We start from the raw sequence: 26,660 nt of genomic DNA, 5'->3' as shown, positions 1-26,660 counted from the left end.
AAATTATAATGAAACAATGTGCAAAATGGTGCATATTGATCATCTCACCTTTTTCGCATTTGGCACAAGGGCTGTTCCAGGCTTCTCCCAGTGTGGCGCAGCAGTGGGACTTCAGTGTAGCCCCATTGATGTTGACCTCACAGCGGTTATTGACTATCTTCAACCAGCAGGTGCTCTTAGTAGTCTCTGTTTTATTAAAACAAGCCTTATTAGTTACACGACATTCAGTTAAGTGGAATGTGGGTCAGCACAGGCTGGTACGTGTTATTTGCTGAAATCTTATATGTAATTAATCTCCATAGCATAGCATAAAATTTAATGGGGACAGTGCTGGTATCACATTTGATCCAATTCTTCTCACATTGTTTAATGTAGTTACCACTGAGCTGTTGCAATGTTAAATGCAATGTTTTGTGTTTATAAAAAGAGGAAAAGAATACTTTAAACCAAAATAAACTATGTTTTGGTTTTTGATTGATTGATTAATTTCTTTTTTTTATGTTAAACAAATAAACATTTTGCCACAAAACACACTGTTGTGGTAATGATATCACATTCAAACAGCACAATGCTCACTTACCTACACACTCCAGCCCAGTGTTGTCCAGTGAACTGCCCATTGAACATAAACACACAAAGGAGCCTTGGCTGTTCCTACAGTCTCCATTAATACAGGGGTTAGACTTACACTCGTCCACATCTGTAGGAGACAAAAACAAACCAGATACTTCAATCTCTAATTGGTCTGAAACAGCAGACGCTGCACATTCATTGATGAAGTGACATTGTACTGTAAAACAGAGAGAGTGAGTCTCTGACCCTCGCAGACATCTGTCTCAGGATCAAAGACGTATCCTTTGGGACACTGACAGGTGAAACTGCCTGGTGTGTTCCTGCATAGACCATTTTCACACAGCAGCCTGTTTATCAGACACTCATCAATATCTGCGGAAAAGAATAATACAGAGAGACATGATGACTTTCCTCACACTGCCTTTTGATAGGAGCACTGTATATGTTAATTCTCTATGAGGACGTTAGAGTCATTAACCTACCAACACAGTTTTTGCCTGTCAGGTCGACCTCAAATCCTTCATTGCAGGTGCATTTGTATGTCCTCAACATATTCTCACACACCCCATTCTGACAGATGTCAGGGTCGAGGGCACACTCGTTAATATCTGAGAAGGCAAAGAATAACCTGTTGAACATCCCAGCAGGAAAAGGCCTAAGAAATAACCATACTGAATTTATATAGCTCTGTTTGGTCTCTGCAAGCTCTCTGTTTTCATTACCTCTTCCATCGCCGGTTATGCCAACGCCATTGGGGCACAGAGCCAGGAATTCAGCTGCAACAAACAGCACAGTGTGGTTGATAAAAAAGAAGAAATAACAGCGTTTGAGAAAATATAACATTTGCCAAAATCCAAGATATCACAAAGCAAAACATTTAATACCATGTTATTATCCATTTCCATGCTTTCTCATTTAGTCTAGATGTATATAAAACCGTCTCCTTAATGTGGTGCAGCTCTGGCATCTTTTGATATTGAAACTTTAATTGGCAGGACTAATGAGAAGTGACTGGATGATGTGTATGTGTGTGTTTGTGTATGCTGTGAATGTCTCCTAACTGTGGCCGTCTCTGTCAAACAACTCAGCCGTGACTTCTTCACTGCAATTCTGTCATCTATAAAATCAAAGCGGTTATGTCAGCATTTGATCCGGTCATCCTTATGTTGACAGGTGTGTTTTGTATTAAACACAAGCTGTGTGTTTGTCTCAGGCAGCAGGAGGTGGCTCCATATGTGTAAAGGGTGGAGTGATTTGAATATATCCGTACCAGAGCTTTGTGGTGGGCAGGGTTGGCAGGGCTCTCCGTAGGCGTACTCCGTGCTGGCACAACAGCACTCAGACTTGGTCACAGCTCCAAATAAAGGCCTAACACACTGCCCTCGCTTGTAGCCACCATAACACGAACTGCGCATATGTGTGTCTGTTTCGGGCAAAACAAGACAGTGTGTGAGAAACAAACATGAGGAAGGAGACCTGGAAAGAGGCTAGAGACAAAGTGAAAGGAAGAGAAAGGGAGGCGAGAGTCCGTAGCTCCAATAAACAACAACACTAGCAAAACAAACGGTTGTTCTCTCTCCATAATATCCAGGGATTTGAGGCATTCTCTTGCACTGATATCATCCTGACGAAAACTCACCCAGACCGAACAACAGCATTTCAACACTTCCCACACAATACACAAAGAAATGTCGTTTGGGGGAATGTAGGAATGTTGAAAATAAAGGCATAAACAGATCTGCTGGCAGGAAAACATTTATCGATATTTAGATATATTAACAAATGCTCATTAATAATTGTGAACATGTGGTTGCAAAAAGTTTACAGGAATGCTGTTTGGTCAAGTTTAACATGATTATTTTCTGCTTCGTCAAATTCAGTTTTATCTGGTCTCTGTGCAGTTTCAGCCTAAATTAAAAAGAGGGTTTTTATGTTTATGTAACTCCTGGAGAAAAAAATACATGGCTATCTAGCTACCTTAGCAAGAGGTTGTTGCTTTTGAACTGAGATTGGTTACTGTTTGCCATAGTATCAAAAATCCTGGAAACAAGACATTTACTCACCAACACAGACCCGTCCATCCAGGCCCACTGCCATCCCGGCCATACACTCACAGCGGAAGGATCCCTCTGTATTGACGCAGTGGCCATTCATACACATGCCTGGAGTCTCACACTCATCGATGTCTAGAAACAGATACAGCAAAATCATTTCTTCATAAACTTCACTCAATTATGGGAAGAGGCTAATAAAATAAGCCAATTTCCTGCTGAAGCACTGCTTATTAAAGTCCTCAGGTACTTGATTAATTAAAACAAAACTGCTGCACAGTTTCAGTTTATGACCTCAACCAAGAAAACATTATTTTCTCTCCCCTTGATCAAATCAGCAAATTACAATAATTATCATAATGAGTGTAAACAACGATATGGCATGCACACATAAGTGTGTGTTTATGCATGTGTTCTGTCTGGGTTTGTTGGGGGACAGACAGAGAGATGATGAGGGCCCAGGGCCCCTTTGGACTACACATTTTATTATTAACTGCATATATCAACCACTTCATCCACACCCTACTCTTCTATTTATTTATTCTGCTGTGACTTAACCAGGTCAGTGTCTCTGAGATCAAATGTCTGTATCTGAAGCCATGTGGAGCAAAATGGCTGCAGATTACACACAGAAAAGTCTGTTCTTTACTTCTTGGTTTATGGTTTAAATATTAAATTAATTCAAATCCTGTGTAATGTGGCATATAAGGTGAAATAAAGTATCTGATATATGACAAAATGTTTGATCAATTGCTGTGTGACTCACAACTTTGTCTAAATTAAACCTATTGTGGAATGTTTTGTCAATTTCAGAAGAGGGCCTAATCTCTTTTCTCTTTGCAATGAACACTTAGGAAAAGGTTGTCTGCTAAATGCCCAAATATCCACTGGCCTGCCAGGATGCTGAGAGATGTTTACAGAGTTTAACTACTAACATGAGATAGCCACCTTCCAACTTATGCAAAAATACTGGTCAAAAGAACAACTGACTCAAAATACAATGCTGCGATGTAGAGATGTGATTTTAATCATCTGTGGGCTTTCAGGCAAACACACCTACACACATGCGTCCACTGGTGTCCAACAGGAATCCGGGTTTACAGATGCATTTGAAGCTGCCATCTTCATTGATACACAGTCCATTGAGGCACATGTTTCTGATCAGACACTCGTCCATGTCTACGGATGAACATAAATAAAATTATAGATTGATAGCAGTGCGTTTTTACTTAACATATAGTGGTTACACGCAAACTGGTGGTTCTGCATTGTTAAGTCCATTAACAACTAATATCATGTACTTTAAATTAACACTGAAAAAAGATAAACAATGTATTAGTCTAATTAATTCTGACAATCAGAACTTGCTTGCTTTAATCAAAGTTTTATCGTTGCTGTTAAATAATTCAGTGGCATGTAAGAAGTAAATATTAATAATATAGAGTCCTTGGAAAAAGGTTGGTTGTAATATAAAATGTACATATTTTGTAGTTAATGGGCTGAAACACACAAAACCGCCAGCGTCATCATTTAAAATGGCATCTTCCAACACGCACTAGTATTAAATCACCACCCTATAACAGATCCACGGTCCATTAAACATAAACATTACACATACTGTGGTTACTACAGAAAACTACCCTTTAAATATGTCTCTATTCCATTAATGCAGATGTCAGAACTTGACAGACCTTGACAGTTTTTGCCATCTGCTGAAATCTCAAATCCAGCGTTGCAGACACAGTGGAAGCTGCCCTCGGTGTTCACACAGCGGCCGTTGTTGCAGATACGACCGTTGGCCACACACTCATCCAGATCTGGCAGACATAAACAGATAGCACAGTAAACACATACATCCTCTTATTGTGTGTGTCTGTGTGTGTGTGTTTGTGTGTGTGTGGGTGTGTGTACGTGTAACCTCGGCACTCTGTCCTGGTTGAAGTAGTCTGGAATCCAGCAGGACACTGACAGATGTACGACCCAGGGGTGTTCACACATTCTCCATGTGCACAGGGGTTTCTCTCACATTCATCCTCATCTAAAGAACAAACATAAAGCTCATAAACCTTCTTCACCTTCATGTACTTTCAGTTTAGTGCTCAAGGAACTCTGTCAGACACTTACCAATGCACTCTCCTCTTCCATCCAACCTGAAGCCCATGTTGCACTCACAGCGATATCCAATACCCGGCATGGGGATACACCTGCCATTTAGGCAGAGGTTGCGGTAGGCCTGGCACATGTTGGTGATATTCCGGGTTTGGATAACAAAAGGACCTAACAGAAACATTCACACAAACATATCATCTACAGCTCATAAAATGCTATACGGAAAAATCCATAGCATCTGCTTAGTTTTGGTGTTGGTGTTGTTTTCATGAGCATGTAGTCTTGCATTGCCAGACAGTGTACACACTACATCTGCACTGCACTAAGGTCTGGCAAGACCCACTATCATTCATTAAAGCAAAAAAAAAAAGGCTCTGAGTTGTTCGAATTTTCTTAAGAGAACCCTAAACACTGCCAAGTTCTCTTGAAAAATAGTTCCGGAGGAAATGTTATTGCGGAAGATTTTGCACACGGCTAATTAAACTCTTGACATGGTCTGGTCTGCAAACATGCAGGCATGTTTTGTTTCAGATAGGACATTTTCTGCACATATACTTTGGATATCTTAACAGCAATACCCAGATGAAACAAGCAGCCCTGTGTTAATGCACAATTAAACTCTTTCAAAGTTTGCCATCATTAACATGTAGTTCATTAGCTTGGGGGTGTGACTTGTGATGACTCAAAACTGGAATTCTGAACAAGGCAACACAAGTCCAGTAGGCGGTTGAGCTCTGCACGCCCACTGAGACAGACCAGAAATATGAGCATACCTGGTGGAGGAAGCTGTATAGGTATTTGTCCTGGAATTGGTCCTGGAATTTGTACAGGGCCTGGTCCTTGGCCAGGGCCCGGGACTGGAACTTGGACAGGAATTTGACCAGGAATCACCGGGCCTTGCCCAGGAGTTTGACCAGGATATGGAACTGGGTAGATGCCAGGCAGGTCGGGGCTCCCTGGGACACGACCAGGTATCAGCCCTCCACCATTCCCATCAAGTATCTGGATGCACAGTTTCTGGTACTCTTCTAAAATGTTAAAAACAAGAGAAAGTTAGCTCTGTGTTGAGACATGGAGACAGATAGATGAGTATAAGAAATTTAAATCCACGTGATGGTGAGTGACCCCACCTGTTCCACGAATAGGGCACATTTCAGGAGTGGACCCATCAGACCAGCAGCGTCCACTATCACAGCAGCACTGCATTTTGGTCAACAGCTGCGAGTTTTGGTTGGTGCAGCGCCCATTGAGCAGGCTAGCGTAGCAGTACCCACCACGAGCATCTGTGGGAAACAAAACAGCATGAAGTCTGTTAAACTAACCGTGCTGTATGGAATATGGCATGTGTTGTCTGCAGGTTGAGCAAATTGGCAGGAGTACAATCAAAAAGTTGTCGTGGTTGCTTCAGATTTTCCATCATTTGGAGGATGGAAGCCACTTCCAATAGTCATCACTTCCTATTTATGAGAACCTTTCCTACATCCTGCAGTTTTTGGCACTGTACACCAGCATGACTAACACTCAGGTTCCCTATTAACATAAATATATCATGTCTTGTTTCACACCCAGCCCATCCAGCATATTCACATGGAGAAACTGACAGGCTACACTACTGATTGCTTGGTTAAGCTCGACAAGATGTCAGGCAAGCATAGAGTTGGTTGGAGGAAAAACAGTCGGACCCTTAAGGGGCCCGGAGTAGATGTTAATGCACGAGTGTTGCTGCATGGGAAACAGACTAAAATGTTTGGCGCAACAGTTTTCTGGAGCAAAAGACTCAGACATTCCTTCCTCACAAACATCCTCTCCTGGGGGGGTAATGTGAGCGTGTGTTTGCATGTTTGTGTGTCAACGCATGTGTGTATGCATGCACGTGTGAGCATGTGCGTGTGCATCTAATGGACTATTCTGACTCAAATTCCTCCCAGGTCTGTTTTGGGTCAAACTGAGCTGAACTTATGAGCTTTACAGGCTTTTCTGTTGATCGTGTGTGTTTGTGTGTGTATGTGTATATGCAACTTCCCAGGAAACGGACTGTTCAGTGACACACATGCACACTTCACTGTTCACGACTGACAGACAGATGCACACACGCTTCACTCCTTCCAGCCATGATGTTGAAAAACAGCCACCTGAGCACGAGAGGAGTTCACTTCACTTCTTCCATCACATCCCCTCCTCAGCTTAAAGAGAATATAGCTCATTGTTGTGGAACTAGAAACAAGCAAGTGACTACTGACCTAAATTCTACCAGCTGGAACATTGGACAGATTTCAGTTCTTTTAGCTCTCATTGCCAGGCATAAAGGGAGAAGAACCAAAATGGGGTGGAAAAAGGAAAGAGAATAAGGCAGCACCTTTTTTGCTGAACTGCTTTGTCTCATATATGATCTTTTCTAGCAACAATGAACCAGAGCAAATATAAAGCAGTCGATTGTCCTTTTGGAGAGCTGTGACAGCCACTATGACAGAGGACTTACCTATACACCTGGATCCGTCCACTGAGGTGTAATATCCCTGGGGACACTTGCAGAAGTAGCTGCCAACAGTATTGGAGCATTCACCTACACCGCAGAGACCTGGAATGTTTGAACACTCATCCAGATCTGAGGAGAGGAGATGAGAGGAGAGGAGAGAAGAGGAGAATAGAGGAAAGGAGGAAATGACAAAAAAAATCCAGTTAGTTTCAAAACATTTTAGACTGCTTCCTGTTTGTTATTTTGTTTATTTCATGCAGCTAAAAACTGCATAATCATAACTGTCGATGAAAGCGATTAAACCGAACTAACTTGAAATGTGAATGTCTTCGAGAGTGACTAGAGCACATGTTGGCAACGACAATGGAAATAAAGCATTGTCACAGGATATTAAATCCAGGGGCCTCTGTAGCTGCTCTTCTGTTAGCACCGTTAACCACCAAGTGCACATCATCATGCACAAAGAAATACACTGTAACTTAGACCCGTTTGAAACGCCTTTTACACAGTCCAGAAGTTTTCCGGCAATTATTTCTGGGCATAAAATAGCACATATTTTACTCTGCAAATGAGTGCCACAAAACCCTGCTCACTCTGTTTCACCAGAGTTAAACTTGGTCTGGAAATTGTCATATTCATGTCTTAATGAGCCAATATTTTTTCACAGGCTAACTGTAGGTCTTTATTTGCGGGAAAACAGAGGTGATTTTATTTGAGATTTTTCAGCCAGAAACATTAAAAAATATTGTGAGTCTCTCAATGGCTACAATTACAAAGTACAAAAAGATTATGCTCTAACAATTCTGTAAGCCAGTCAGAAGTTGATAATTAGGATCCCCACCTGAGAGAAAAATGTCTTACACATGGACTAAATCTTCGTCTCTTGAATCATATTGTGCATTGACATAACTGGCTGAGAACCTCTTTTAAAGCCAGACTATTTAACTTTAACCACTATGGCTACAAGTGATGCTCAACTACTAGTTAGCATTTAACTAAAAGGCTGAACTAATGTAACAGTAAAACAAGCGGAGAAGAGTCATACAAAATGTAACTTGTCATTTTAACACGATAGGGGAAAAAGCAAACATAATCAGTATTTCTTTCAAGTCTCACAATTAAGTGTTGAAGAAGATTAGTGAGAGAAAGCTGAGTGCTGCTTTGGTTTAATTAAGCATATTTCAAGCGAAGGGCAAAGTAGCTTATGTGTGGTCTTTCCCAACAAAGTAATAATCAAAATACCACGACTGAGGTGAAGTTAACCACAACTAGACGGATGTGGCTTTTGACTCTACTTTCACATTGTTAATTACGAACTTTGAAAATAATCTTTTTAGCCTACTCTGTCATTCAATTTAACACTGAAAGTCAGACATTTCACAGTTTTAATGTGATGGCTGCTAGCTTGATTCTTACCTTCACATTTCTGTGAGACCTCGTTGAACTTGTGCCCAGCGGGGCATTTACATTCAAAGGATCCCACTGTGTTGATACAGTTTCCTCCTTGACAGATGCCAGGGATGGCCTGGCACTCATCCACATCTGTACATACAAAGCATGCAATTAATGCACACAGAAATTACAGAATAAACTCAGGGGTAAGAGACCAACACACACACACAAACACATCTGCACATGCCTGGATGTGCATAGATTGATATTGGGTCTGTTTTAACAGTCTGGCTCTGACTTTGCCTGCGATCAACAGAGTGACAAGGGAAAGGAGAAGGAGAGAGAGGAATGTCTCCTGCAGGAGGAACAGAAATTGAAGCCAAGTCGACCAAGGAAGAGATAGAAAGAGGGAAGGAAATACAGAAAGGACAGGTCTACAGTCCAACAGAAGTTTGTAGTTAAAATCTGTGACTTTGTGAGTTACATTGGTGATTAAATTTAATTCATTTAATGGATTTGATAGATTAAACTGTAGGTCTCAGGCTAAAAACCTCCAGGAGGCTGTGACCTGATGCAGTCTCAGAGTACTCCATGTTCCTCTGGGTCCTGGCTCAGGTCCGCCTCCCCTGCAGAGGTTCTGATGTTGTTGGGTCTGGAGCAGGCAGGGAGAGGGCCGTCTTACCAGAAATGAGCTCTCCCACGTGGCACCGCCACTGACCCGTGTTACTGACTCTGACAGTCCCGCCACAGCGGGTGTCTGCGGGCATTCCATACACATGTAGGAGGCACTGCCACCCACCCCAATTTAACCCAATTAGAACTAATCCCCTGGAGAGGAGATGATGGTTAGAGATGATGGGATGACAGAGGGAGAAGGGTAAAGGCAGACAAGGAGGGAGAAGGAGTTAAAACGCAAAGAGAGGATAGAAGCAGCACTGTACTTGAAGAAGAAGAGGAGAGGGAGGGTGACAGAGAGGAAAAAAAGGGACAAAAACAGAAGAAGAGACAGAGACGCTGAAGAACAGACTTTACCTTGGCACGCCCCAGTGCGGTGGTTTGGTATGAACCCTCTTCGGCAGGGGTGAGGCTGGGCTGGGCACATCTCACAGGGGTGACCCCATGCCCGTCCCACTGTGGCACAGCACAAAGTCTTTGTGCACACAATTCCTGTGAGCTGGCCTTGACACATCTGGTTATTCACCGAGGCAAAGCACGGTCCAGTGCGGTAGTCTGCAGGGGAAAAGCAGGAGTTTGATTTTGTGGAAACTTAATTTTGTCTATTTATTTTCAGCACAAATTCAAAGAAAACAGGAAAAGTTTGGTCGCCAGTCGAATATGTAAACATCTATTGGTTCAAACACATTAGATCATTTTTTTCAAATTAACAGTAATTTTGTGAAACATTTCAACCAAAACTGTGATAAAGTAAGTTGAAGCCAATGCTGAAAAAACTAAAACTGAACTTGATTTTGAAAGTGAATAACTGTCTGACATACACAAACAGAAATGTTCAAATTGAATCTAATTTTGCATGACATCTACAACTCACTCACATTATATGTGATGAAAGCAGTGCAGAGCGGACAGTAACACACTCCATAAAGAATGCATTGTCTGTTCCTGGCAGTTTAATCGGTCTGGCTCTCAGGTGCATTGTACGTGTGTGTGAGTGTGTGTGTATGTGATAGAGAAAAGCAGCGATAGGGAAGGGGTCTGGAAAACCTTTTAAAGTTGTGTGGGTGGCTGTGGAGAGTAAAAGGTACAAGCTAGAATAAGCAAGGACACCCAGACAATGAAAAAATCAGTCTGGTGTACATATTGTATAATCACCAGTTCTTTAGTTACCTGCACTGTCTTTACCATGCAGTGTGCTGCTTTGTATTATTTTTCTAGTTATACACAATCTAGGGAATAGGTCATCATCCCTAAGGCCGACAGAGGCTGACTGACAGGGTGTGCCTATGGAACACAGTAGGTGATTTCCACACTAGCTACAGCAGCCTAGAATTAAAACTAAATAGCTTATGATAAATATGAGCTCAAGAGTGTGAAGAAAGTCCCTCCATCGAGATTCTTTATATCTCCTCCCCTTCAAACTGGTTTAAACCTTATTCCCCCAATCCCAGTGCTTGGATGCATCTATCCCCTCACTTCATCCTCTCTCCAAACACCACTCCTTAGTTGCAAACTCCCCACAGATATAACAAAAATCATTGACTCTTATCAGGTGAAGTATTGGAAGATGTTGAAACAGAGATAGGGACAGGGAGAAAGAGAGAGGGGCGAACTCATCCCTCCCAAAAGAATCTGGCTGAAATCCAAAGGCAAAAATCATTTCCACATTTCACGGCAGACAACAGACAGCGAGAGGAAAGAGGGAGAGCAGTTCCAACAGCGCAGTCGTTTAAAACAAACGAGACATTGTGCGTTTCCCGTGTGGACCGAGGCCCAGCCCAGACCCGTCACGTGCACCACAGCCTCTACGGTCTCTCTGCCTCTGGCACCAGCGCTGTGTGAAACAGAACTGGGTCATCTCTCCTTCTTTTTCTCACTCCCTCCTGCTCAGGCTCTACTGGAGACCGAATGCTTTTGATTCTTAGTCTACTTCTCCTTCCACCCAGAGCTGGAAAGTAATGAAGTACATTTACTCGAGTACTTGTACTTAACTTGAGTATTTCTATTTTAAGGGAACTTCTACACCTCAACATTTCAGAGAGAAGCATTAATTTGAGAGCTATCAAAAAAGGTACTACTTCTAGACTGCATTCTAGACACATGCCATAGTCAGCTACAATATTAAAATAGTGAAAATTTTAAAAAAATAAAGCTATCTCCGAGAGGTTGGTTGAGCATACAGTAGAATAAAGACTCTGTCTAAAACTACAGTGGCTGCAAAACTCCCTCGGCCCTATCTACACCAAGTGTTCTGGGCTACTGCAGAAACATGGTGGTTCAACATGGCAGACTCCATGGAAGCCAACCCGTCAGTCTGTAGATGAAGACACCTCATTCTAAGGTAACAAGAATATTATAGGTCATTTCTGACATTTTTTTTAAATTATTTATTGCCTTTAATCAGCTGAAGAGTGACAGGAAAGGAGGTTAAGAGAGGGGATGACACCCATCATCAGGGCCACAGGTCAGACTCAAACCCATGGCCACTACAGCAAGGACTTAACCTCCGTACACGTGGCGCCAGCTCTACCAGATGAGCTACCAGGGCCCCACACAATGGATCTTTAAGTACAAAGTCTTTCAAAGTACTGTTGTACTTTTACTTTGAAAAATTTTAAAGTAATGCAATATTTTAACATTGTTACATTGTTATTTTAGTTTTAATTAAGTAAGGCGTCTGCATAACTACCACTTCTTTCAACAACCCTTTGCTTTGAGACAACAAACCCAGCGAAGTTGCCATGTATTTTCTGTATCAACTTAAAGCCTACATTATGTGCTTTACCTACAACAACAAAGGAATACACCATGCATAGGAATAGTAATTACAGGAGCGATGGAAAGTTTTTTACATGGCGCCCATATAAGCTGAGTACAGCAGACTGTGTAAAGAAACTCAAGTTTCTCTTTTCATCAGATTTAGGTTTGTGTGTTATTACTGTCGGGGTGCCACACGTAATCTATCTGACATACTACCTGCTTATTACAGCTGTTAGTGGAGGAGAGCAAGCACTAAAACACAAAGATCTGAGCATGAAATAAAGCAAATATAAGCGCAGCACTTAAACAGTCAGCTGAGGTAAACAGGGAGAGGCGGACAGCTGTAGGGTGAAAGTGGTGTCATTTCATCTGTCATCTTACTGTCTCTCTGTGAACTGCATACAGCTGGGGGATCCACCCATGTCCTGTACATCTGGGAGCAATCGCACGTGTTCACACACAAACGCACTCAAACACACACACAGAATCTCAGCCAATGTCCCAACCCCTCATCCGCAGTCTAGCCAGAGATGATCTCAAAACAGACCAAAACTTACAAAAATGACGCTCTTGTTTTTGCTTTTACTGCTCTACTTTTGGAAACACGTTTGCATATCATCGTAGATGCTTCAGTGAACATCTATCTTTATATGGGAGTGGGTACTTTGTTTTGACTCTCATTAGCAAGCGATTTTATGTCTGTGCAGAGGTGCAGTTACTTTTGGAACACAATAGAAATGTGTTTCCTCAATGACCGGTGAGCTTATGTACAATAACAGCCTCAGTGTGAAAAGAAGGGAAGCCCGTCAGGAAGTGGGTCAAAAGAGTTTCCTGGAATAACTCCAAAATGTTTATACACACACACACACAAAACATCTGTCCACCTTTCCTATATCCACCCTTGCTCATTCTATCCCTGGCAGATGGTGCTCACAACATCCTTACATGCCTTAACATATTCGTAAGTTGTGCATCTGTGTGTGCGTATGTTATGTGTGTGTGTTTCCATGCATTTGTTAAAGGGTCTTATATCTGGGTGGGGCTTTCCCTATTGGCCCATTAGATTTCTCCATTATCCAAGGACTAATAAGTTGAGCACGCACTCAAACACACACTTGGTTTTCTATCTACTGAGGTTTGCATTGGGCCCGAACAGAGCCTGGGGGAAGTCAGTGAGGCATTAAGAGACAAGAGAGACCCTCAGCTGACTGACCGACTTCCCCGTTGTGCTCTGGCTGCTGACTTGCTGACTGTGTAACTCACGTGTTGCTACGTTTCAGGCCAGTCTTTCACCACCATCCCAAGCGAACTCAAGGGCGTCACACCGAAACCTCAACTTTATCGCTCCGTATAGCTAAACGACTCTGCGGCAGGAGCAAAGAGCCCTGGGTGAGATCAGCCGCGGAGTGGCTGGATCTCACCAATCCCACATTCCAACCTAAATCACATTTGTAACCAACAAAGAACACGTTGATGTACCAGGCTGCATTTTCACTGCAGTCAGCTGTGCCTGGTGGTGGGACCACTGGTCAGCAGATCACCAGTCACTTTGGCAGCATACAGCTCAAAGTCACACAGCTCTGCAGTAGTGATGTGTTCATGTTGAGCCCCGATAGCACCAGGATCTTTCCACATACTGAGTGCAGCTACTCACTAGATCACGTGTTTGTGGAAAACCCCGTGTTCTTGCTAATGTGATAAGATCAAGCCATAATGGGGCACGGTTCTGTAAATTGCATTAAAAACAGTGTGGGGTTGTGCATGTGCGCATGGATGTGTGCACACATGTACTTAATGCATGTGCTTGTGTTTGTGTGAGAGCACAATGGCTTTCCCTTGGGAGGTGATGGATCCTAGCCAAAGAAATTCCAGTGAAAGTAACTTAACCCAAAACGCCACTGTATCCGTTGGCCTACTTTCTCTACCTCTCGTGGTGTAACAAAATGCAAAATGAAGGACCAAATAACTGATAAATATACAGGGCTGCAAATACTGATTATTTTCATTATTGATAAATCTGTTGATAACTGCTCTGGTTGATCAGTCAATAAAGTTTTTTATAATAATATGACAAAATCATGAATAATGCCCTAAACCCTCACATGACATCTTCATCTTTTTTGTCCAACCAACAGTCTAAATACCCAAATATATTCAATTAAAAGTGATACAAAGCAGAAAATACAGCACATTCACACCCTTGAGAAGATATAACCTGAGATTATTTTTTACTAAATAAATTACCTACACCTCAAAATTGCTGTTGACAAATTACCTATCAAGCACAATTATACTTTATACTCAGAACAAAAATTATAACAGAGCAGTTATAGCCTTATCTAAATCTTGGATTTCAAGGAAATAGGGAACTCACAATGACACAATTGACTGTGTTAAGAGGAATGACTGAAGACAGACGTTGGTCTCCAAGCAGCTGTTCCAAGACACACACAAACACACAACAAAAATTTGCCTGTTTCACTCACAGAAAGACACTTTCACCATAGCAGACAAGAAACTACCATTCATAATGCATCAGACAGTGAGTAGCCAGTTTGCATGCTTGTCACCTTACATGGCAAATCAAAGTTTTGAAACCAGATGTGGTTAAATTCTTTGCCCGTACATCATTTTTTCATCAGAAACTATTATACAAAACACAACAACAGAGAGTTTCTGAGATTCCTTTTGTTCCCTGAGAAGTATGAACATCTACAAAATGCTTTAAAAAAAGTGTTTAATTCAAACAGCCTTACAAACTCTTTGGCCTAGCTTCTACAGGAAAGAGATAAGGCCTGGCTCTAAACCACCAGGCAACCAGATAGTGTCTTATTAGTTGCAGGGTTGAAGAAAACACTAAAGTAAACCAAAGGACAAATCCTCAGCCAGACCCAACTGACAGGCCTCCGAAGCATGGCCTCGTTAAAAGGGACGTTACTAATTAGGAGCTCTGCTGCATATCCAAATATTAGCTTTATAAGGTCACCACTCTGACCCCTACAGGTCACCACTGCCACAGACCCCCAGCGCATTCATACATGCACGCCTGTTTATGCGCATGTTACACGCACGCCTGTAAATGTGCATGTTTCACTCACAAACAGCGCAGGTCGCCCCTCGGTTTGCGTGTGCTTGTATACTTTGAAACTTTGCTCACATGTGCCAGAGAGCAACCACAGGAGGTTGGGAGGTCTTCAGTTAACAAACAGCGCACATTTAGAAAGACATTACATTCCCCAGAGCGTCGTTTGAGAGCAGATGTGGAAAATAATGGTCATTTCTGAGCTCAAGCTTGACATGCAAATGTTCCACAATCAACCACATTCCTGGAGCCGATGGCATGACTAAGCAGGAATCATCTTCAATCACAAAAAGCAACCGCCATTCAGCATTGAGTCACGTTTTCACAAAAGCAGCACATGTGGCTTTGAATACTACTTCAGCAGTAGTGAGCAGTGACAGAGACAGTGTGATGTAAGATGAGTGAGAGAAATGCTGAGTAGTGCTGTGTGGCGCTCCGTTACCTCTCTCACACTGAGCCCCGGTGAAGCCGTAGGTACACACACATCTGTTGGGAGCCACACAGCGTCCTCCATTAAGACAGCCATTTTCACAAACCGCTGGAGAAGAAAAGAGAGGGAAAGCAAACAATGACACTGACATGAGGACACAACTGTGAGTTTCAAACAATTCAAAGAATATTTCTGGTTTATACAACTTGGGTCTTGTGTTTGTAGTTTCGGCCATCATTTATATTGCTTATGATAACACTGTAGTCAGTAAATTGATTGCAGAGATCTGGGAACATGATGACATCGCTAGCAAGAAGTCAGATGGGGCAAGAAACGAGCAGCCATTGAACAGACCAGCCCAAGACAAGCTAACAGTTTAGACACATTATCTAAACCACTTTATTTGAAGATAAAACCAAAAGTGAGCAACCCCCTGAAATTCTAGCTATGATCCCTTATTACAGAAGAACACAGTGTGTACACAACAATGGTAAGTACACATGGTCAAAGTTGAAACAGGAAGTTGGTTTGTACACTGTGATAAATGTTTAAAAGGGTTTGATAAATCATTTTTTCTGTTTGCTTTTGTTTTTTCTTCCAAATAGGTTTGACAAGCAGGGGGGAGTTTTGGGTAAACCATCTGACGACTCATGTTTCTTCCACCATAAAACTTCTTTTTAAGAAATGTTGCCGTAATCATGTCTCAGCAAGTAACTTGGTTAGTACAGAGTTATTATTACCAATAGGAAGGCTAAAACTACAAGACAGATCCGTTGGGGCAGCAGTAGCTCAGTCTGTAGGCTGTCTGTACACTTGGGAACCAGAGGGTTGCGGGTTCAAGTCCCACAGACAACAGTATGGACCCTATAATCTGCTCACATGGCAGTGACGTGTTTAGCAAGTTTAATATCACCATCTCAGTTTAGCATGTTAGTATGCTAACATCTGCCAATTGCCACTTAACACACAATCTTAAAATAAAATCTATTACATGCTGTTATGTTATGCTGTTATGTTAAAATGTGCTGCTAATGTTGTAATATAAGTAGTATTTTCAGGAAAATCCTTACGTTGACCACAGTGGTTTCCCACGTAGCCTTTTTGACACAGACAGTGGTCCTCAGCACATGATCCCCCATTCATACACCGAATATTACAGTTCTGGACTGTGGGCAGAACAATACAAACACACACATACCCAGATTGGGGTTAAATTCAGAGTACACAAACATACACTGCAGATTCAATTTACAACATAAACAAAATGCACTCTGAAACCATGTTTCTTAAAAGTCATGCTCAGATATAATTTCCTAGAAATTTATGGTGTGCAAACAGATGAGCGCACTGGGTTGAAGCGCTGTGAGCTGCAAGAGAGCAACATGGAAGAGATGTTGACTGTGGATTCCTTCCAAAACACACACACACACCCAGTTGACTCACACACACACACACACACACGCACACACACACACAGCAACCCACGAGATTGACCGCTATTTGCAAGAACGTGATTGCAACATATATCAGTTGCTTGGGGTAGTTTTCAAGGGATGTTTTCAGGAGGTTCTTTGGCTTAGTATCGCATATTTTTGTACTATGTTAGTTAGTGCTCATTACTCAAGATGAGGAGAAAAAAACTTAAGAAAAAAGATGCAAACAGCACAGCATGGTCTGAAATCACAAAATCTGAGCCAATTACGAGCTCTTTAATATTTATCCTACTAGGAAAAGATTCGACAAAACTGCATATTTTCTGTCATCTATCATCTGTCACAGTTTGCCATTATTGTTACTGCATGCTGGAATGTTTTTTCTTAAGATTAAAGATCCTTTATTTAAAAAAAATGCAAAGACAGAGGTGTGGTCTAGGCTCTGCTTTCCAAAAAACACTTAGTTTTGACATATACTCCTATTTACATAAATCATACTATTAACATGTTTTTATATTTGCCAAGTACCAGTCAACCCTCCCATCTATGCACACACTATATAATAAAACCCATCAAGCTGATGATAGCAAGCTTTAAAGGAGTTCAGTCCTTGGGAAAGAGGAGGTGTTGTTTAATGACCTGACTTGGATCCACAGGATGGGGCGATCTGGCCGTTGGGACAGGTGCACATGTTGGGTCTGGAGCAGAAACCATCTCCACATGAACTCCGGCAGATTGCTGCAAAGAGGAACATGACACTCGGTCAAACAACATAAAAATGTCCGCTGTCAGGTGCAAGATAAGACAACAGTCCAATGCTCACTTTATGGTGCCAGGATCTGTCTTAAATGTGCCTGAGAGAAAATTCATGTTATGTATTTGTTGCTTGTCAGCCTGTCCACTCCACTGCAACTTCAGTGGGAAATATGATTTCATTTTGTGCATTTTAGGCTATGATCTAAACCTCATACTGAACTCTCATCTATACTATTTTAAAACTCAAACAGACCACAGTCAAAATATGGCCAAATCTTCCTTTTAACCTTCATCATGGTTAAGCTATAGAAGCGCACTTGGCAACGGCGTTGAGCCATTTTCTTCCTTGAGTTTTGTTGCCATAAATGTGCACCACCAGTGTATGTTTTCAGTTGGTGCTGGCTGTTTTTGCTCAGTTGTTCCCTTTCCCACAGACTATTTGTGGGCATGGTCCCCTGCCCCCAGCTCCCATCAGGTAGAGTCCAGCCACTGACCCCTAGTCCCTGAACCCCACTGCTAAACAATGTCATTAGAGCCACGACAGGCATCCGGCCAGCCGACCAGCCAGACTGCAATCACACAACTCTACAGCCTCTCAGACCTTCCTGTCTACTGAGGGGAGAGAGAGAGGGGGAGACAGAGAGAGAGAAGAAACCAGAAAAAGAAACCGAAAAGAATACCAGAGTAAATGGACGAAAATTAATGAACAATTCCCTCTTCTTTTAGGTCATGTTGTCGACTCATCACCACCATTAGCCACACTAATCCATTGCTTATATAAAATTATTTGACGATTGAACACCTTTGAACAATATTTTGGTCTAAAAGTCCAATAAATATCATCAAATAAACACACCTGTGTAGAAAAGACAAGTGTGTCAGAAAACATCTATTAGTTTTTAATATTGCATTATATTATATTAGATTGCATTAGATTGCAAAATAGCTTTTAACAAGTAGTGTTAGCTTACTTTTGTCTGTTGACTATAAGTATTAATGTTCATTCATTACCTGAAAGCTACATTCCCTTACAGGTTTCATATGACACACTCACTGAAAAAGTACAATAACTTAAGTTAGATACTCACAATAATAGTGCAGTTTTATCCTGATATTAATTAAATACTTTTCAAGAAAGAAGATGAATTATTTTATTAAGTGCTGCAAATGAATTGAATTGAAGTTTAGTCTGCAAGAGTCACATTGCTGTTGGATTTTTTTATATTTCAAGTAATGTAGCACGCATTCACTTTGTATACCAGGTGGTGTATAATACTCTGTGACTGGAAGGCTCCAATAAAATAATAATGGAGGTGATACTCACGAACAATGCACTGGTTTCCTCCAGTCAGAGTCTTCCAGCCTGGGCAGCAGTAGGCGTTGTTCCTCGATCCACACACATTCGGTCTGCGGAAGACGTAGCATCAGAAGGTCATTAATCAATGTCACACAGTTCAGATCACTCTCAAGTCTATAAATACTGATGGAAGCACACTGATCCACATACTGCAGGAACAAATCTCTTGTTTCTGGAACCCCTGTGCAGAACATTTCATCAGACACAGCAGGAATAATGGCACATTGCTCATGGACACTTCAGCAGGGATGGCAATTTAAAGGCAGTCCCAGTTGTCCGGGAAAATTATCAAAATTCAGTCATCGCATTCTCACATCACTCCAAAAATTATTACTTTCACATCCCCCCAAAAAAGCATAAAATGTCTGCCACATTTCAAACAAAATCCTGTGCAGCAATACGACAGTATACTTTTTTCTTTGACTATGCCAGTGGTTCCCAACCTCTTGTGCTTGTGAGCCCATACTACAAAGTAAAGTAAACACAGAATCCCTCATCATAGGTGTCATGAGTAGAGAATATTATACAAGAAATACTTTAGGTATTAGGTATTATTTCTTAACCCTGCAATTATCCAGTGACCCCTTATATTCATCTTATGACTCACTGTAGGGGTCTCGAACCACTTCACTACCCTATGGAGTGTACTACTTGCAGTGATCTTTCTGCATACCGGGCGATGCCTGACATGCAGGTCTGGCATGCACCATTTGGCACTTCTCAACACTAAATATTGTTGGTGGAAATATGCTGCACAAAGTATTTTAAGAAATTTGATACACCTGCAAAGAATATTTCATCTGACATGAAAGTGGAACACCTGGGCCATCATGCCCCCTACAGGTCTGTGACAGGCCTACATACGTGAATTTGTAATCACCTACTGAGCATGCATTGACCCAGAGGTCAGTGTATATACTGTACAGTGTAACTCCAAACAGATCCATGAGGGGGAAAATGAAGCCTGTTGGATCTCTGAAACATTCTTATAGTGGTAAGTCAGTGTGACACAGTATGCAGCCTGTATGCACTTCCTGCCTCTGAACCCAGATGTTCTGATAAATTAACTTAAAGCATGTCAAATAAAACTGCCTGTGGAGAATGCTCATTGAGCTGTCTACTGTATGACCTTCATCAGCTGTTTGCTGTCATCACTGGACACAGACGTTCTTTCTTTTCTTTTCTTTCTTGCCTTCCTTCTGTCTGTCTTGCTTTCTCTCTCTCTCGCTCTCTCTCTCTCTCTCTCTCTCTCTCTTATTCACATATACACACATGCACACACACACAACCTCTCCAGCAGTGACCCACTGTGTACAGCTGCAGATGTGATTTATCCACAACTGGGGTGTGGTGTTTTTGGCCAGAAAAGAGGATTAGGCTGTTAGTCTCTCTCTCTCTCTCGCTCGCTCTCTCTCTCTCTCTCTCTCTCTCTCTCTCTCTCTCTCTGCCACAGCCACACACGACCAATGGCCTCCTTTGTTTGGATGTAATTTATTATTGCAGTCAGCAGGAATGTGATATTCTTGCCAGTATTTAATTACTAAACTTTGCTCCAAACTTCCCATCATAGACAATGTCACTCACGGGTCTCAGTCTGCCTTATTAAAAAACACACACAAGTGTTTTGTGACCTTCAATGGTCGTGATCAACAGGTTATACATGAGAAGAAAAGAAAGACACCTGCTCCGTGCCAAAAAATTAAACACGCACAGAAAGATGCTCATTGAAAATAAAAGTGGGGGAGGTGGGGGCTCTGGCATAAAGTGGAAGAGGAAAAAGAAAAGAAACTGTTCCTAAAGTGGACTAATGAGGATTATCATGGTCACATTACCCTCTGAGGACGTCCGTCCCTCCCCTCCTCTTGGCCCTGCTGGCTCTGGAGTCGGTCTGCTTGGTCACCAGCTCGCTGTCCCCGGTGTCCAAAACCTCTGCAGCGTCTCCAAGCCCGGGGCAGAGCGACAGCAAGGCCACCAGAGCCACGGCCAACTGCAGCAGCCGTCCTCTACACTTACTGTCCGGCATATCCACTCTCAAGTGTACAACTCCAGTGCTCGGTGGAATAAAACTCTCCTTAACTAGTTTCCCAGCCCCTCTGCAGTCTGGAGTCAAAGCTGCAAAACAATTTAAAAAAAAAAAAACATTTGGAAAAGACGCAAAGGAGAGTGCAGGAGATGCTGCGCACAAAAGAAAACAACTCTGCAGCACTCTGAGAAGTAGATGATATCACTTCCACTATTATTAAGTCAGAAAATCATTCAGCTCGGAGTCGCAAAATCTTGCAGTGTAAAAAAAAAAATTATAATGTGCAAAATTGCGCACGAGTGAGTCGTTACTTTACCTTGTCTCCCGAACAGGAGATTCGCCTCAGACCCGACAGAGGACTACTTCACTTTTACTTGCAGGTATTGCTGAATAAACGTTTAGAAGCAAACTGCGGAGGAGAAGAAAAGTCACTCAAATCTTTCGCTGAGCTGCTATAAATAGATGCACATCGTAACTTTTTGGAGTCTGCTCGTACGCATCCAGTTGTGTGTTGACTTTGCACAGATAAGTTAGAGGAGCTGATGCATTCCAGAGGATGAGAATGGCAAAACTCACTGTGTCTCTCCCTCACAGCAGAGCTCTTTCCTCATCTCTGCTCTGCTCAACTTTCCCCAAAACTGTTTTTTCCTTTCTTCCTCTGCTCTCGCGATACAAAAGCTTGAGAGCAAAAATGCACAAGTTAAGCCCTGGACCTTTAGCTTGGACTTTTAACTGTTGGAATAATATTAAAGTGAACTCAGAAAAGTTTGGAAGAAGAAGACAGAGCTTCTTATACTCACAGATAATCTACTCTGAGATCTTTTTCACCTGTTCACTCTTTACTGTAAAATGTGGCATATACTTCACTTCCACTCCATAACAAGGCATGCTTTATACAGTTAAGTGTTAATAAGTTGTAACTAAATGGCTTTATTCATATTAATACATTATTTACTAATTCTTTATATTAGTTAATATAGTTATAAGCTGTTAATAAGAACAACTTACAGGTTACCAAGTTTTAAAAAATCTCCTTGACTGGAATTTATTCTTTGTATTTCGTGTTGTTAGAGTTAAAAGTAGGGATTCATGTTAATAAGACATTAGAGTTAGTTTGTTTTGGGCTTTTTTACAGTAGCCTAACCCATTGAAATAATAGGTAACTTAAACTGATTTAGGTTCAGATTTACCTTTTTCCGAAGGTCTTTCATCCTAATGAACTAAAAAGCCAAAGTATTTGGCATCATCCTGGAGGAGAATTAACACCTGTAAAAGGGATTATTCATGATCTGAGAATCAAAACGTTTTTCTTTATCATTACAATTTATAAAACTTTAAAAATGGACCCTTACTTCAGAAAATTGCACCAAAATGTAGCTCAAAGCAGTTAACCCCGTTAAAAAAGAGACCTTAGCCAGACAGTGATGATAGCTGATTTGCATTAATCAGTCCCAGTTGTCAGAACTTAAAGTCTCTCAAGTGTTTTTAAGTCAGTCACTTCTAAATACATACACTTTAGTTCACAAAATCCCAAATTTGCCTTAGTGAATAGACTACAATATTAAAACTGTTTTATTCCTCAACATTTAGTATTGAATAAGGTCCTATAAATATTTACACTGTGCAGTGTGCATACTGTATGTTTTGAGGAATTTTGTCCAGTGCGGTGATAGTTTTCACACACACTGATCCATGCCTGCAGCCACACCCAGCAAATAAAGAGTCGGCCTGGCTCCTCTCTCCACTATACTATCACTCTTAAACCAAGAGAAACCTCTTGACAGTATATTCCACCACACTGGTTTCCACTATCAGCTTTTTCCCTTCTTTCTTCTCTTCATTACCATCCACATTCTCCTCTCACACGTGTCCAAACACAGCCACTACCTGCACTTAATCCTAGATTATGTGTTGATTTTGCACGTTAGATTTGCCATTTTTTATGAAGATACCATACCATATTATATCATATCGTTGCTACAGAACTCGGCAAGAGCAAGGTTAAGACAAAACATTTAATTTTTCTGTTTTTGTTGACCCATACTACTGTCCCTTGTGCAGCCCTCAGGCAATTCTTTTGCCTCTTCTGTAAAGAAAATAGTGGTGACTTGCCTAAGATGCATCAATAAGCGGCTCACCTTCTGGAGTAAATTTGATCTGGTGTACAGGATAAGTATATAAGTACCTATATATATATTAACCTAACTTCTACAACTTTTCTTTTCCATCCTCTGACACTCAGGTTGAGGCACGCATCTACACTAGCCTTGCTGACATCTCCAGTTGGATGTCTGCCCACCACCTCAAACTTAGTCTCAACAATGCTGTGCTGCTTTTTTCCCCCTGGAAAGTCCTGCCCTCTGCAAGGCCTCTCCATCACTGCTGACAAGACCACGTTTACTCCTGAACAGACTGCCAAGAGTCTTTGTCTGCCTCAAGACAACGAACTGTCAGACAGCACCCAGAGTGCAGCCACAGTGCAATGCTGTAGTTTGCTCTTATTAACCTCCACGTTTTATAATCAGTGTCCTTGCAGTGCTTCTTTTTTTCTGTATCATCCTGTTTCGGCTACTGCAGCTCTCTCTTAGACAGCCTCCCCGAACACGCCCTGTGAGCCCCGAACCATTCCACCAAAATATTGGAGGCTGCCCCATCTTCAGTTTCATAAGTTTCTCCATGTTACTCCCTTCGTAAACTCCCTTTCCCGCCTGCCCATGACCTTATGGTTAGTGTAAAAAAATAAGAGAATGCTTGTCTTACAATTTCTTTTCATTGTCTATATCATGCCTCATTCTCTACTCAAGTATCTTGACCATTATCCAGCGGTGGAGGAAGTACTCAAATCTTTTAGTTCAATAAAAGTAGCAATGCCAGAGTGTAGAAGTAAATGAATTGAAATGTTTTACTTAAAGGTACTACAAGTAGTTTTTAACTAGTGGACTGGAACTGGAACAGTCTCAATTTAATACTGCCTCTACATAAACAAACAAAACCATCAACCAGAATGATCACCAAATGAAAGGTCCTTGTAGGGGCTTTACATAAAAGTTCAGCATTAGCATCAAGATATACTTAAAGTACTAAATAGAATTGCCCATTTCAGAATAACATTATTATTCATATATATATTATTATTATATAATTGGATTATAATTATTGAAGCACCAATGGGTACACCGTTTGAATGTTGCAGCTGTTTAAAGGGAAAGTGAGTAAGATTTAGTGGCATCTAGTGCTGAAGTTGCAGATTACTAACTAACTAACTGATCACTGCTGGCATCTGTATTTGACGACCTGAAAATGAGAACGAGCTGTGAAGTGTGTAGGAGAAAACAGGAAAGGCCCTATCTATATCTATCTACAGCCAGTATTTGGTTTGTCCGTTTTGAGCTACTGTAGAAACATGGTGGTTCAACATGGCGGACTCCATTGTAGGCCGACTGCGCCGTCTGTAACAGCAGCATGAAATAAACCTAAGACAGAGAAAGAGAACCATATTTAAAAAGACAGCAGCAAGATGATAGGCCAACGTTGCAGGTGTGTCACTGTGCCACTAGATAGATGTGATCAGCTGATGAGAACAATTGATACCACGATTGACAAAGAGACAAAGAGAAATGAACTACATGGAAAAGAAAAGTCTTCCTGACTGAACTTTCACTTCATGTAGCCGTCTGTTATTCATAAATTCATCTTACAGAGAATTTCATTCAGACACTATATGTATATGTCAAACAAGATTCATTTCAATTCATGTCAAACCTCTGCTGTGGATTTAATGCATTGCTCTGTCACAGGCAATTGCCTTGCCCTTCCATCATTATACAAAGCAGCTGGCCATCAGGATTTACTTTCAGCTTTAAAACAGTCCCTTTCATAATGTATTTTGTAAGCTATTACCAAGGCAAGACAGGAATTAATTAACTGAGCTGTTGGACAAGCACTTTCGTATTGACTAAAGCTTGTGTTAACATCGTTTGGAGTAGTGAATAATCACAGTTACACTCAGATCAAATTCTCTTCTTTACTGAATATGTCTCCTCTCTGCTAGTCAGTCTCCGAATACCTCCCTCATTTGCTTTCTTACATTATTAGTATCTTGTCACTGAAATATTATTGGGGACTCTTGGACCTATATCCCTGTACTGTATAATAAAGTAATATAATAATAGAAGTGGTAAGTATGTTTGCTGATATAAGAATGTAAATGAGAACTGAAACTTATCTTACAGTTGGACTCGTAAGATAAGAACATCAATTACTGTAAATGGTATATATGAGTAGCGAGGGGTGTTGGCAGAAGAGACAAAGGTACAGAGGAAACGATAAAAGGTCTCAAGTTGAGGAATGACAGAGAGTCTGGGGGAGAGGCAGAGGGCAGAAGTGGCCACTGCTGATTGGAGTGGATTGTTTTGACAGTAAGACAGCCTCTCCCTGGTCGTCTTGGAGCCTCGACTCTCTCTCTGATCTTAGCTGCCATCGACCTCTGAAATATAAGTGACCTGGGTATGAGGAGCTGAGATGAGGTTGAATAGCTAAGTGCAAAGTGGTTTGGGGCGAGTTGGTGGGAGTCAGAGACAGCTCACTGGTTTCGACACCAAGAAACTGTTGACTGTTGACATGGACTGGCTTCTATTGCAGCCTTTCCTTCTCTCAGTAAGTACATGAATGAGTACATTCACCAAAGTACTGCACTTAAAGGAATACTTTGACTTATTTGCTTTCTTGCTGTGAATTAGATGAGAAAAGGTACCACTCTCATGTCTGTGTGGTAACAGTGAGTGAATATGAAGAGAGAAGCCAGAAGCCAGTGAATCTGTATGTATGCAGATACATGGGGTGGACAGAATAACATGAACACCTTATAATGTAATTCAGTTCAGTAATGCAAATTACAGTCTCTAAAATTACAATTAAGTTGAATCAACAATGATGCGCAATGAAGGTTTAATATATAAAAATATAAACTACAAAAGGTAGTATTCATTGCATGGTAGTTATACAGTGTATCAATGGGTCATTACCTCATCAGTAGGTTTCATTAAAGCAATAGTTTGACATTGAGGGAAATATGTTTATTTGCTTTCTTGCCTAAAGTTAGATGTAAAGATCAATACCATAGTCGAGTGGTATCAATCTTCTCATATAATGAAAGAAAGCAAATAAGTGTATTTCCAAACTCTTGAGCTATTTTAAGATATTTCTTAAGTATTTACATTTTATGCTTATTATACAACATAATATACAAATATAAATATATTATTAAAACACAAACTATTCAAACACAATGGCTTTTCAGGACAAACAACCACATGCCTCCGTCACCACCTTCTCTATGATGCACTTAAATTCATCAGTGGCTATAACTGTGTCTAATTGTAGATATTTGTAGATTATTCCATGCCCAAGGTGCATTGTGAGAAAATGCAGTCTTCTCCAGATCTGTCCAAATCTGGGGTACATTAAAAAGGAGCGTAACGTAGCCGGTAACTACCACAGTTGAGTCAGAGCAGGTTCCAGAGATATGCTGGAAGTTTACCCAG

The 26,660-nt window shown here is 41.3% G+C and overlaps 1 protein-coding gene across 2 annotated transcripts in view; it reads right to left on the bottom strand.

Moving 5' to 3' along the window:
* fbn1 (fibrillin 1) overlaps positions 1-21,749 on the bottom strand; it is a 64,048-nt gene extending 42,299 nt beyond the window's left edge. The window contains exons 1-22 of one of the 2 annotated variants that reach the window (XM_035652380.1): positions 21,434-21,749; positions 20,927-21,206; positions 19,062-19,144; positions 17,621-17,719; positions 16,619-16,714; positions 15,561-15,656; positions 9,634-9,831; positions 8,626-8,751; positions 7,213-7,338; positions 5,864-6,016; positions 5,507-5,761; positions 4,749-4,901; positions 4,543-4,662; positions 4,316-4,441; positions 3,681-3,803; positions 2,637-2,759; positions 1,844-1,996; positions 1,296-1,349; positions 1,056-1,181; positions 820-945; positions 581-700; positions 49-186 (exon numbers count right to left, since the gene is read on the bottom strand). In XM_035652380.1, the coding sequence (XP_035508273.1) occupies positions 49-186; positions 581-700; positions 820-945; positions 1,056-1,181; positions 1,296-1,349; positions 1,844-1,996; positions 2,637-2,759; positions 3,681-3,803; positions 4,316-4,441; positions 4,543-4,662; positions 4,749-4,901; positions 5,507-5,761; positions 5,864-6,016; positions 7,213-7,338; positions 8,626-8,751; positions 9,634-9,831; positions 15,561-15,656; positions 16,619-16,714; positions 17,621-17,719; positions 19,062-19,144; positions 20,927-21,117 (2,785 nt within the window). In that variant the 5' untranslated portion in view covers positions 21,118-21,206; positions 21,434-21,749. The remainder of the gene's footprint in view (positions 1-48; positions 187-580; positions 701-819; positions 946-1,055; positions 1,182-1,295; positions 1,350-1,843; positions 1,997-2,636; positions 2,760-3,680; positions 3,804-4,315; positions 4,442-4,542; positions 4,663-4,748; positions 4,902-5,506; positions 5,762-5,863; positions 6,017-7,212; positions 7,339-8,625; positions 8,752-9,633; positions 9,832-15,560; positions 15,657-16,618; positions 16,715-17,620; positions 17,720-19,061; positions 19,145-20,926; positions 21,207-21,433) is intronic. The other variant, XM_035652381.1, reaches the window with a different exon arrangement.
* Positions 21,750-26,660: the final 4,911 nt, after the last annotated feature.

Source organism: Morone saxatilis, unplaced genomic scaffold, assembly GCF_004916995.1.
Source record: "Morone saxatilis isolate NCDOM2014 unplaced genomic scaffold, NCSU_SB_2.0 Contig11, whole genome shotgun sequence".
NCBI lineage: Eukaryota > Metazoa > Chordata > Actinopteri > Moronidae > Morone > Morone saxatilis.
The sequence above is the reverse complement of the archived record's forward strand: the minus strand, read 5'-3'. Positions and strand labels throughout refer to the sequence as shown.